Source organism: Solea solea, chromosome 9, assembly GCF_958295425.1.
Source record: "Solea solea chromosome 9, fSolSol10.1, whole genome shotgun sequence".
Classification (NCBI taxonomy): Eukaryota; Metazoa; Chordata; class Actinopteri; order Pleuronectiformes; family Soleidae; genus Solea; species Solea solea.
This window is the reverse complement of record NC_081142.1, coordinates 9,336,745-9,350,821: the sequence shown is the minus strand read 5'-3', so window position 1 is coordinate 9,350,821 and position 14,077 is coordinate 9,336,745. Positions and strand designations below refer to the sequence as shown.

At 42.3% G+C, this 14,077-nt stretch overlaps 1 protein-coding gene across 3 annotated transcripts in view; it reads right to left on the bottom strand.

Annotated features, from left to right (window-relative positions):
- Nucleotides 1-67: 67 nt before the first annotated feature.
- Nucleotides 68-14,077, bottom strand: part of LOC131465404 (zinc finger protein GLIS3) — a 71,238-nt gene continuing 57,228 nt past the window's right edge. For 2 of the 3 annotated variants that reach the window (XM_058638047.1, XM_058638046.1), the window contains exons 7-11: nt 13,793-13,934; nt 10,480-10,654; nt 2,056-2,201; nt 1,072-1,227; nt 68-979 (exon numbers count right to left, since the gene is read on the bottom strand). In XM_058638047.1, the coding sequence (XP_058494030.1) occupies nt 843-979; nt 1,072-1,227; nt 2,056-2,201; nt 10,480-10,654; nt 13,793-13,934 (756 nt within the window). In that variant the 3' untranslated portion in view covers nt 68-842. The remainder of the gene's footprint in view (nt 980-1,071; nt 1,228-2,055; nt 2,202-10,479; nt 10,655-13,792; nt 13,935-14,077) is intronic. The other variant, XM_058638048.1, reaches the window with a different exon arrangement.

Sequence of the window (14,077 nt, the reverse complement as noted above, 5' to 3'; positions counted from 1 at the left end):
CGTGTTTTTAAAATGACTAACGACAGGACGTTTCCACGTAGTTTCTTTGCCTCATTGCATCCCTTAAATTAAACACATTCAACTCATTGCTTTCTCATTGAAACATATTTCGGAGAATTCTGAAACACTGGATTAAAAAAAGTCTCAAAGGACATATGGGTTGAACATTTAACAGTAGTTCTTTCATGATGTGTGGGGACTTGCTCATGACAGAATGAAAGCACAATGTGCAAACCTTGACTTCAGTCTGAAATACCTGATGTTACACTTCTCCTAGCAATTCAGCAGTGTCTTTGGGAAGACTCTTCCCGCAGGCTAAATAGTCACATATTTAAAACTGCACATCCCACATTCATAACAGCCGCCGCCTGTGACGCATCTGTCTCGAGTCCGATCCTTAATGACTCTCATGGCATCACTGGGGTTATTTTGTCACACACTAGAAAGTTTCCTTCACAGTCACAGAAGCTCGGGACAACCGAACCAATTGGAATGTTCAAAATGTGTGGAGTTTCACTGAAACAGAATCAGATCACATCCTTTGTATTCTGAATTACTGGACAAGAAGTATCACTTCCTGGTGATGATGCTGTTGTTTGAATGGGTCAGATCTTGTGCGGTCCACTAGTCTGAATTAACTTCACAATGTTTTCATATATATATATATATATATATTTATTATATTAGACACTTTCTGTAAGTAAAAAAAACAAAACAAAATCAGGAACTGCTGAACTGTGGAAGTGCTGATCGGGGCGTGCGTGTGTGTGTGTGTGTGTGAAGATGCATGTGTGAGGCATTTGCCTGCAGAGCACAAGAGTGGGTGTGGTGGCGATAGCGCTCTATGTCTCAGTATAGATGGACGACATGTGGCTCAGGCTGCGGTCGAAGCTGCCCACCTGGAAGAAGATGCTCTCCTCTGGGCTTGAAGAGAACTGGCACCCTGCATTTCCTTGCAGCTCTTGGGTCAAAGTGAAGCCTGTGATTGACATGATAATAAATATTCTTGATAAAATAATTGGGGTTGTTGGTACAGTTATGATACGAACTCCGCTGGTGAATTGTACTTACTAGCAGAGCTAGCGTTGCTCGTTGACATGTGGAAGCCATTGTGCTGATGGGAAGTGTAGGCGTGAGAATCTCCCGGGATGTGGACACCACCGACCGTCTGCTCCATCCTGTAAGAGTCTCCAAAATGGAAGCAGCTCTGAAAGCTGCCTTGATATTCTAGGAAATGAGAGAGAGAGAGAGGAGAAAAATAGAAGCCAGACTTGACCAACTGCCACTATCGTCTATGGCTGATTGTTTCCAAGGTCAGTAAGCGTCCGCTCCATCTGGTTGAAACTTAATGTGGATCTCAAATTATGACAATGCTATATTTGTGCTCGTGCTAACTCTGCCAGGCCCATAGTATGTAACATTTGTCCCAATCGTCTCAGTTTATACTCAGAATCGACCGCAGGAGTCACGATAATGGGAGAACAGCCTTTCCAGGATCGCTTTTACGCAACTCCCTGACCACAGCGCGGTTAGAGAGACGTCCATGTGTAGATCTTTACAGGGAAAACAGTGTTTAAGGCATTAGGAAAAAGGTTCAGGAGTGACAGCTGAGCCTTCCGATGTTGGGGTGCTGAGAGACAGCTGAATTCATAAGCCAGCATTTTGTTGGCTAATTCAGAGCAGGGAAAAGGCTTCCGGCATGTGGTTTCCCCCCTTTTCTGTGTCTCTGACTAATCTCTCTGTCCTCTCTCTGCTCCGGCACAACTACAGACCAGTATCATTGCTCTAACTTCCTCTCTCTGAGGGCTTTTGAGTGGGTTTGGTGGAGAGCTTTGGTAAAGGGACACTAAGATGATTAGATATAAATGTACAAGTGATGTAATGTTGTGCATTCTCTCAGAGGACACCGTATACTGCATGGTGATGAATCACCTGCCCGAGGAACAATTTCAGGATAATAAACTTGAAATTGCAATAACCGCTTTTAAAATTCAATCCAAAACCGATTCCTCTAAACAAGTTGCTTTTAGTCAGATGTCTCGAGGTCCGTCTTACCATCGTTAGCAGGCTGATGGTGGTGATAGTGAGAGTAGGGCTTTTGGTGAGGGTGAACATGCTGTTTCTCCAGAGGAGGAGGAGGAGGAGGCGGCGGAGGCGTTCCTGTTCCCTTTATCCCAGGAGACTGGAGGGGAGCAGACACACTGGAGGAGACACAGAGGGTGGGTGAGATATACATTTAAAGCTCTTAGTGTATCTTTCTTCTTTGCTGACAATGTCAATTATTCAATAAAACGCTTCATGCATTATGACATTGCAATCAAAGCTGGCGCTACACGCTGGCCCGCTAACCACACGACGGGACTAACTCAGCAGGGCAGTTAATGATCCTCAACGCAGAGAAGAAACAGTCCAGGCGTGTGGAAACTTGGGCTCCCTGCACGTAGTGGTCCTCCTACCACATATTATGATCTTAAGTCAACAAACAGGAGAGGGTGCATTCAAGTGAAACCCCCCCCCCCCCCCCCCCAACTATGCATGCATGCACACAAACACACACACACACACACACACACGCTGACCAGCACTGCACAAACCCCGGGCTTTGAGGCCCGCAGAATGAAAGCACGATCCTGTCTACATTAATCACATTAGAGAGAGGAATATTAAGATTATATATCTGTGACTGTGTTTTGAGGATATTCGGTGATACCTTGATCACTTAAATAAGGTTTGTCCATGTTTATCAATGAAGTGTTATTGATAAAGCATAATCTTAAAGGTCCAGTGTGTTAGAATTATTGATATCTATTATTATTATTGTTTTTCTTTATTTAACCGGGTAAAAAAAACCTCATTGAGATTTAAAACACACAGAATGTTACTCCAAACAGTGCAATCACAACTAATGGTGAGACTGCAGAGTGCAACTAACAGGAGTACTCAACTCACCCTTCCCTTTCACTAGCATGTCAGGGAGCTATGATGGCCTTTATATACACCACAAAATATGTGGAAACTCTGCAGTTTCCTCTTTGTTCTTCATTGGTTTATGCACCATATTACTAAGCTTGCATAGTAAGCTTCTGCCTCAAAATGAGAAATGCCAGTTTTATCCAGCTGCAGAGATATTCTAAGGCTATGAAAACCCACCGTTTTCTTTTATTTTAAAGCGATTATACACTTAAACCTACTCATGGATAGCATATTCAATTTCGGCCAGTAAACCCCCACATCACTGAGTAATATTTAAAAGGAACATGCTCACTCTGTCTTACAAGGAAAACCCAATCTGAAGATCAAAAACTTTAAAGCAAATGATGAAAAACGACTGAAATCACTGTAGTTGACTCATTCTGCCATGTTTAGCGTCAGAGATAATAGTGATAACTGATAAGTGATGCTTGTTTTGGCTTGTGCAGAAGCTCCCCGCATGGTCTGAAAACAAGTTCTGCATAACATCACATCATCTAATATGAAAAGTATGCAGCTATCACTGTTACTTATGTTTAACACCACCATTGCTGTGTGCACATGAAACTGAAATTCCAGGAGTGATCAAAAAAAATTAAGCTGCTGAAAAGATTATGTGCCTCATGTTATGTGTCTGTCTGAGGTCTAAGTGAGTGCCTGAGTTACATTTATGGACATGTCACAGTCTTGCCGTGTTACACTAACATCCGTCAACACTTGTAATGTGGCAAACGTCTGAATTTAATCACTACAAAGAATACTTAGACTCCCGTTCCATTTCTTGCCAAGAGTTGAATGGGGGGAAATTGATACCACTCTCATGCCTGTGCAACCAATGTGAAACTAAGTTTAGTTTAGCACAAAAACTGTAAACAGAGGGAAACGGTTAGCCTGGCTCTGTCCAAAGGCTTAAAAAAAAACATATATCAAGCGTTTTATAACTCATTTACTTCATCAGTACAAAAGCTGTGCTGCCTCACAGTGATATATTTACTCACAAGTGAGAAACATGTTTGGTATTTATTCAGACACTTAAATGTTAAATGTGAACGTTTACAAGAAACTAAAAAAAATGAGCAACAATTTATGACTTCATATTGCAGATTTAACAATAATGTAATAAACAGCAGTGTGGTGTAAATTCCAGAGCGATAGCCAACAGAGCTGCCGAAAAACAACAAGCCAGGCAAACCCCCCCCCCCCAGAAATATTCAGCAGCTACTTGGTACCCTATCATGACTGCAAATCAGGAATGCCAACACATAAATTGCTGCTGTGTGGAAGCATATGGTTTGCACTGAGCGCTATATGAATGTGATGACAGGGGGTTACTGGAAGTGGCTGAGCCATCAGATGACTACTCACTGCCGGCCTGGCTGAAGGCCATAACATGACCTACTGCTCTGGGCATGAGGGGTGTCCCACCTGGCACTTAGTGGCTCCGAACACGGTGTTTGGCAAAGTGGCTGACGAAGGGTAAACAAAGTCAAAATGGTCTTGCCAATGGTAAATGTATTTAACATTTTAATTAGCTGTCAGACTCAACTCTTACTTATTTATCTTATCTAGAGGGGATTACTATGGGAGATATAGTGTTTTGCTCAGTTGCTGAATTATTCCTATGAAATTGGTAGCGATGTTATATTCTCGCAGTGATCTGGGATTTTCATCATATGGAGAGTGACTTAAGTAGCTGTAATGTCTCCAACTTTTATTTCAGCATCAGTATCTGGCCCATTAGATGATAAATATTTGCTTATTTTCACAAAAACATTTAAATTTCATTTCAAGAGAACTTATTCAAATAGATTCTGTTGCTAGAATTGACAGTTAACTAAAACTAAATGTTTGGTTTGAACAATAAAAATAAAAGCACTGCTGTTATGGACAGCCAGGTTTGGAGAGTAAATGTCTGTAAAACAACTACTTGCATATGTTAGGCTCAAAGAAGAAGCAGTAATTCTTAAAATTTAAATGATGCACAATAAATATTGACAGTACGAGTACGTCTCTCACAGGCATTTGTCTCCATAACAAGCTGGTGATTAAAGACAACGTCCCCATTATTGTTAGCTCAAGGCAGCAAATGTGGGTTTTGTTTCTGACTGAAGATGTTTGAAGATACTTTGCCTGATGGAGATACATATGTTTTGGCCCAATGTTCAATTGTTTAACTTAAAATTATATGAGCATGTTTAGTGTTTTTATTACAGTCCATGTATTATTTAATTTTTTATTTCAATTTGAATCAAGATTTTTTTTTTTTTAATTGAGAACTGTGTATCGTTCCATATCATAATAAACAGTTTCACTTGGATATATCGTTATTGTGATATGACTTTAAGCTAATTTCCCACATGGTTGAACTTTTTTTCACATAACCCGACCCTTCATGATCAGACTGGACACTCATTGGCCTCCAGGTTGTTTGAGTTTGAGACCACTGCTCTATAGTTCCAACAATATTTTCCAAATTCCTATATCTACCGGATTATTGAATTAAACAAAGAAATTAAAGTTCGGATAATTATCTGGATGTTTTTACTCTGAGTTCCATCTTGTCAATGTGAAAGTGTTCATTAAGGTATCAGATTTAAAAACCTAACTGTATATGGACTACACTTGACCTCCACGTCTGTCCAAACATAGCTGAAGAAGCTTGTGTGACACCATGTGTCGGTTCAGTGCTGAAGAAGCTAGCCGCTAGTGACCGTGGCTAATCCACAGGCTGGCACGGGCCCAGTACATGGCCATGTGTTCCTGCAGAGAGCACCATTCCCCCAGGAGCTGCTGTCAGCACAAACTCGGGAAACAGTTATACTGTTCATATTTTTACGAGCTGCCTCTCTGTGCAGCTAAAGTGAATCATAAGCTAATCACTGCCAGCTGCCCCCGGCCCTGGTCTCACTAGTCTCTAGCTTGCTAACTACTCAAGCCTGTTGAGGTACGAGGGGAATCTTTCATATGCCACATTAATCTCTCCTCAGATACACCTTCACTGACCATCCTGCATTCTCTTGGTTTTTTCCAGCTAGCCCACCCACCTCTGTCCCACTGCAGTGAGAGCCGTTTGACCATTGACCTGTTGATTCCTGAAGGTAGAGATAGTGGGGATTTTGAGCAGAGGCTTATCAGGCTGATGGAATACATTTCATAAACACAGAGAAGTTCAAAAGGTTAGAGAGAGAACAAAACATGGTATGTAAATTACTTTAATCTAATCTGTATGAGGACCGTGTTGGAAAGAGATGCTAATGTGAGGTCTCTCGTTAAGGGCAGAGTCTGTGAGACCTCACCCTTTGCTCACTCCGGTGGACGCTGACTCAACTACTTTGCATAGAGTGAATTTTTTTTGAGAAAGCTGATGTCATTCTTAGACTCTGAGTTGGTGCAGCAATGATGGTCTTTACTTAAATCCACAAAAAAGAGGTTACGTTCCTGGGTGCTGCCCTGAAGCCTCAGAAGTCCAGATAAAAGGACTTGTACCGAGGTATGTGGGTAGGGACGTCATCATTATTGTTCACATTATTGTTGCAGTCTTGGCTGACTGTGGAGGCATGACGCCATGGAAAGTAACCTGAAGATTCATGAAGAGTCCTGCTCTGCTCCTCATTTGTCTTCCTCCACCTGCAAACTGTCCCACCAGGGAGCAGGGATCAGGTCTTGTCCTCTGCAGACCCCACATTCTCCACAAACACCCTCTGCCTGCCCTCTCATCTCCCTCCTCTGTAGCCAACCATTAAGCCCTGCTGATGGATGACGGGGGCTGCGTTGGCCCCGATCGGTGGGAACGCTTCTGGATCTGGTTAGCAAGCAAAGTCTCTGTTTGAGAGACAGACTACAGCATCCTGCTAAAGCTAAGCTAAAGCTAAGCCAGGCCCGCAGGACTCGATGTAAAGAGCACAGCTGGGGCTCAGGATTTACTGGGGCCCCTGTGTTCTCTGTGTCCCAGAAAGATAACCCAGACACAATTAAGCAATCCATAATCACCATCCTTCTTGGAGGAATTTTGACTTTAGATAATCAGAATTTTTTTATTAAATGTTTATGAGATGGGTTAATTAAAGACTATTCCTTGATTACGAGAACCACAAAAGTAGTGACTGCCCACATGTTGCCCTGAGTGACGACCTTTGTAAGATTGACGCTCGTTTTCTGGATCACTGGAGAATGATAATGGCTCGAAGAGGGACAGTATAGAGTTACAAGTCGTGAACGTCCCCCTTCAGGACAGAGGGCTCTTAATATATATGCCATCTATGCTGCCACTCCAATTGAATTAGCCCATGTCAATCATTGCCAAGGCATCAAACCAACTCAGTAAATAATATTTGCAGAGGGCCTCTAATATCAATACTTGGGTAAAAGCAGTCGAGACTCCCTTCTGCAATTATATAACCACATATGGCAGGAAGCACAGAATGACAACATTCACCAGTCCTTGCTCTCGTGAACACAGGCCACCATAGTTGAACAACTGTCTCTGTACATACACTCTCACATGTGCCACGCCAATTATACGCATTTCACCTGGTATATTTTAATATCAACTTTAGAAAAATGACATAGCTTTTTTTTTTTTTTTTTTTTTTTTACAAAGAAATAAGTCCAAATGGCCAATTTGAGCCAGAGTAAACACATTTAGCTATGAGGTCAGAAGCTGCCACACTAGAGGAAGGTTAGTTTGATAATTTTGTCAAAATGTTTAATGTCCTGCTAAACCATTTGGGAAAAACAAGTGCGGCACTGATATTGACTTTGGCAGCAGCCTGTATACTCAAGGCCTTAAACATGTTAATCAAATGCTCCATCATCGGGCAAATGTAAGTAGACGTTTTATGCCCAGCTGGTTGTAGGTCCTGCCACAACTGGCTTTTTGACGACTCGCCCCACTCCGTCCATATGGTGCGATGAACGGAAAGAACACTACAGCATGTGTGCACGCTCAGTCATGAGCACTTTTGGATCAAAGTGCTTGGTTTGATGAAATCCGTAAATTTAGAAAGGGCTGTAAATGTTAAAGGAGCAATGTGCAACATTCTGCATCATATGGCATCAAAAAACATATTAACTGTGTAGAAAAATAGATAAATAGTAGAATACAAATGTCCAAAGAAGAAAGTGGAACCACGTTCCTTCTGTGTGTGTTGTTATCGAGCCCCTGCAAGAAATGCAAGAACTTGTGTCTTCACAACATGAGCATATTGGAACTTTCAAATTCACAACCTGTTTTCTGAGTGAGTTCCTCTTCAACGACACAATAGACACAGCTAGATTAATTGCTTGATACTAAATCTCTTTTGTTTCTGCACCTTTTGGGTGACATGTCGTGTCTACTCACATGTTTTTTTAAATGTGCTTCATAAATAAATTGGATTGGAATTGGTACTAGCGGAAAGTATGTCAAAGAGTCCAGGTGACGATGCTTTCCACGTTAACATTAAGAAATCTGGTTATAAAGGCTTCTGCCAAGGAGAGAATAAAACATAATAATAATAATCTAGCTGCCACAATCAGGTTTTCAACTTTGACAAGTGGTTCAACAACAAGTGCCGCTCAGATATTGCATATTGGATCTCAGCGTTCTCACAAATATGAGTGAGCTTAAGGAGGGGATGCAGAGAAATATACAGCGACAAGGTAGAATATTTACTTTGCATCATGGGCACTTGGGTTACATATGTCAGGAAAAGACGGGGTTGTCACTGTGTTGCAGTCCCCATGCCTATGTGAGTGCTGTCACAGCATCCCTCTACTCAGGGGCTTTTCACTTTCCATTTCTTTCACTGTGCAGGTAATTGTGAGGCAATGAAAGCACAAAGTCATTTCAACAGTGTTCTGCTGCTTTCAAGGCTTGAAACAACACATCACCTTCCAGATGCTTCCAGGCCGACCTGACGTCTCAGCGCGGTGCTCGGACGTTTACATGCACACAGGCTGAGCCGCGTCGGCCCGGCGCACTGTTTGTGCTGGAAGTCGAGCGGTCTGCTGTGACTCACACCCTCACATCACATGCAATCATGTGTGTTTCCCTGGATTACTGTATGTAAACTCCTCTCACTCACACACGCTCCCACACACAGAGACACAAATGCATGCGCGGAAGCCATCCGACCTCATCGTGTCATACGCCTTTGCTGTATATACTCCCATAGAAGTGTATATACACACGCAGACACCCAAAGAGCAGACCACAGCGCTAAAGGAAAGCATGTTTATGTAACATGATCACATTTGTAACACACGGTTTATGATGCTCGATTCCATCCACTCTTTCTCAATGTTGTTAAACTCTAAAAGACTGTTTTCGCTCACTACCTCCCCGGGTTTTCGGCACGTTGTTTAGTACAGTACACACTGTGCCTCCTGACGACACTCGGGCTCTGCTGGCTCTCTGGGGAAATCATTGGTGCTAATAGGAAACATTCTGCGCCTCTCACGCACACGGCCATCCCTGCTGTAGTGTCCCCAAGCAAGGCACCTCTACGAGCTGCTGATTTGTTTTTACGCACGCGTGAAAGCTGTCAGTATCTAAAGTAAGAGGGATCTATGTGGAAATTCAGTAAAGGAGATAAATGTGCTCTTGTTATAGACAATATTCAAACCATTTTCTTAGGAAATCATCCTCACTTTTATGACTTTCTCTTTAAAAGTATCTCCATATGTTCATATGTAATTGAATTGCACAATTATCTGGAAGATTTACCATCTTTTGGGATTGTATAATGCACGACAGTTGATCCAAAAATCATGTATCCAATGCAGTATGATACAACCGCAGTACCTACAGTACATCTGCACATCAGAGTTTTTCCTTCTCCTCTCCTTTGGGAGATAATCTGTTAATTCTAGTCCTTGGCGGATTAAACAGCTCATAACACAAACACCAGAGGATGATACTATCACACTGCTCCAGCGGTTTACTCTCGTTAAAAGTGTGAATCACGTCCAGCCAAGCGGTGTGGTCATTCTGCTGATGCTGTTGTATCCAGCGGAGATGAGGGACCTTATGAACACTGATCCCAGAGCCAGAAATGTGGCTGGTCATGTGTCACGTTGACCCTGTGGTGACCAGCACAGCCCCTCTTCCCCTGAGGCACATCTTAGGGGTTGAGGTTGTTTCCAGTAAAACAGCCAAATGGGTTTGTCAGCATGACTGAGAGGCTTAACCCAACATGAGCTAAGTGGGTTCACCCTGCGGTAGAATAGATGATTGGTGAAAAACAATGGCTTGAAATATATCCATATAGATCCAAACCATCTACATCTATCTATCTATTAGTGTCTATGTCTATCAACAATGGCGGAAAATGTGATCATAATGATAGCAGAGGGAAAATGTTTGTGCTGAGGACCCACTGTGAGGATGGAGGAAGGGATGGATGTATAGATGTATGGATGTATAGATGTATGGATAGATAGATAGATAGATAGATAGATAGATAGATAGATAGATGTATAGATAGATGTATAGATAGATAGATAGATAGATAGATGGATCCTCCCTACCTGTCTCTTGTGCCGTCCATAGCAGTCAGCGGGGACAGATGATGAGGGCTGCTGTGGTCACGGTCGAGTCGGTGGTGTCTGGAGGGCAGGTCAGTGGTGGACACAGGGTTGGGGTTAGGGGAAAGGAGCTCCACTGACGCGCTGTGATGGGGGGTGCTGGAGCCAGTGTACAGGCCTGAAAGACAAACAAAGCTAATTCAGTAAATGTGCCAAATAAACCCCAGAGCCCAATGCTCCGTCTTTCCTTTGAGGAAATCAAAAGCTTTTTTCATGGCAACAAGATTTTGTTTTGACAACCTTCATCCAATCAGTGAGCGCCGTAAAATAAAACGTTCTGTGTTTGCACTGTCTGTAATTTAGGGTACATTGTTTGTGCTGCCACAGGGTTTGGCCTTGTTTGTCCTTTAAGCTGTTTGTTCTTATTACACAATAATAAACAGAAATGTTACATGTGTTCAAACAGCGACTTTGAATAGTAGGGCATTTAAAAAGGGGGGAATGAGGTTAGTGGATAGCCTCTGTTGTGTGTGTTTGCATGTCATGGTTTTTGTTATGCGAGTACATGCAGGCTTCTATTTAACTGTGAGGCTTGAGTGTATGCAAAGCATTTCAGCATGTACAATGCACTGTTGTCAGGATGATTTTCAATGCGATCATTTTATTGACTCGACTTTAATGTACAATATGCCTTTCACTATTCAATTACCTCGTTTTGAGAAACTGCATTGGATTAATATTTTGTTGATGCAGTCATCTGTGGGGGGCCGTTACTTTCTACTGACACTGGCAGCATGTTGCCAACTTTTTCTACTGTTTCAAGCTGCAAACTATGATTAAACACTGATCTATTTTTCTTATCCACCATGCCCTGGGCAGCTAAGGCTGCAACTAATGATCATCATTATTGATCCATGCTTTATTTGCTTTTATTATTTTTTTTTTTACATTTTTAATGAAATATGCACATCCCAAAGCTCCCAAAGCCCAAAGTGACGTCTTAAAAATTTCTTGTTTTGTCCAAACTAACAGTAACCGACAACATTAAAACCATATGCATTCATTTTCCAACAATACAACACAGGAAGAAGCAGTAAATCTTAACATTTCAGATGTTTGAGTGAGAGAGTGTCATTCTTGCTGTACTAAAACATTTCTTTTCATGAATGTGCTGTAGTGCTTGAAGTCTTACAATTTTCCAGTGGTTAGTTACATTCCATCACTATTTAAAAAACTGTTGCTCCATAGGGAGAGACTAATTCACTCAAGAACTAGACATTGTAGCAACCAAGAAAAACTAAAGTTGACGTCCCTTCACTCTCCTAACACTGTAAATATATTCTCTAATTTCATCTGCTTTGTTTTATCGCCTGATTTCTTTCCCAGCGTCCTCAAGAAGCGCTGTGCACCGACTGAGTGGTGCAGTCAACCAGCAACAAGAGGAGAAGACAGGACGAGATGAAAGACGCACACAGATCGGTGCTCCTGGTTTTTGCCGTTTCCCGGCCCAGCTGTTCTCCGGTGGAAGCATGCCAAGTCCAGATCTGACAGTGCTCTGAAATGGTTACAAGCTTGATTCATTACCCTCAAATCATCAGTCAGAGACCTTAAATGTTTTCCCCTTTAGCCTCAACATCTGCTACCAGAGCAGCAAAACAGTCGACAAATAATTGCTGTGATTGCGTTGAGTTCCGAGTGTCAGAGATGAGCTGATGGCACTGGTTAAGAGGCAGAGAAGGATTATGCTCTGAAGAATTTGAGTTCGGGAAATACCAATAATAAAAAAGTGAGGTGGAGGTGGAGAGGTATATAGCAGCTCAACCTCTCACCATAGCAGAAGGAGCATGTAAACCTCTGCATTAAAACTCTGGGTACTTCCTCTGGATAATCGAGGAACACTCTAATTATGTTCTATAAAACAGAGAGGGGCTTCTCGTAAGTCTCGCTGCAGCCATGTGAATAAGAGCAGACTTATAAGCAGCAAACAGGAAAACAAGTTGAGCTCTGACTGGAAGCATGAGTCATTTTCTGCTCCACAAGTGTTAATGATGAGATGGCTGCCCAATTTGCTCCACCTCTTCAATGCATCTTATTGGCCCTGGGACAAAGTGAACTTCATGTAAATGGGGATCCTGAATGCCAACCTGCGACATCGCTGCTGGCCTTGAATAACTCTGCATCCCTGAACACTTTGGCATCAGGCTCCTGAGTGAGTGAGTGCCTTTAGGGATTTAAGTACTTTAAGACAAGAGCACAAGTAACATCCACTCAGAAACAGAGGGAGGCTGAGAGTAAAAAGCCAAGACTCAGAGGCCCAGTTCAACATTCAAAGACAACTTGAGCATTCACAGTTGTCAGCGGTGCACAGAGTTCCAGCAACAATAACACAGAGCAATGGGGAGCCTGGACCGGGTACAGGAAGAAAACAAGGACAGATGTGGCCATAAACTGAGGACGCTGCGGGACATCACTCTTGTCTTTAAGATTGTTAAAATCTATTTATTTCTCTTTTCTTCCCAATCCAGTGCGGTGTTGATTTTTGGTGATGGTCAAATTCATCAATTAGAAAACTGGAAGCATAAAAGCCACATGTGAAGAATAAAAGTTTATGTTTGTAGCTGTTGCTAATGGCTTTTACAGCCTTTGCATGACAAGATGACAAGTTAACGTGACATGATTATGAAATACAAACCAAACAAACAAGGCTGCGACACTTAAGCTAAAATAACCAAGTGCAGACCTACAAATAAAAGGTTTTTTATAAAATGTGTATACTTAGTTAAAGATAAATCACAGCGGTGTCATTAGTTTATATTTGGCAAGTATGCTTTTTACCGCCGGAAAACATGAAATTACCATAATACATCTGCAGGAATGTTCACATGGCTGTTGATTATCACAACGACTCGATGATTGCTTTGCCAGGTGTCAGGATTCCTGGCGGTCAGAGCTCATTTGCTGGCCTATTCTTCTGTTTTGGAACAAATATTCCCTGGCCATCAATATATTTGAGCTACAGCCAGTCACTTGCACTCGTGTTTTCATTTGCTCAGCCATGGACGATAGTGCTGCTACTACTAGTGTCATATGACATGTTCCATTCAGGACAACCGTCGAAAGATTAAGATATATTGTCAAAATAGTTTTGTCTGTTGAATACATCCAGTAATTAAATTATATCCCAGGCCTCTTTCCATTACTTTCCATGTAGAAGGTTTATTGACTAAGTGAGAGACTTGAGACCTGTGTTTTGTTGCAGGCAGAGGTGTCGGATTACTTCGAGTGTTGTATGACAAGAGTGGCTCCCTGTGTGCACCTGTGAAGATGTCTTGACCCAGTCCAGGAGAACGACCATCTTTGCCGTTGTACAGTTGCTGCGAGGAGGCGGAGCTTTGACGGTGCTGCATGGACAAACAGTCGCTCAGGACGTCCTGCTCCAAGTGAGGGCAGGGCCGGAGCTATCGATCACAAAGATAAAAACAGAGCAAAACACAAGATTAGAGTTTTCGCAAGCAATTGCGATGAGTCATTCGCGGAGAACTCCATATGGTCCACAGGATTACGCGGCCTTGGATGCTATGTGGGGTGTGGTTCTTATGAG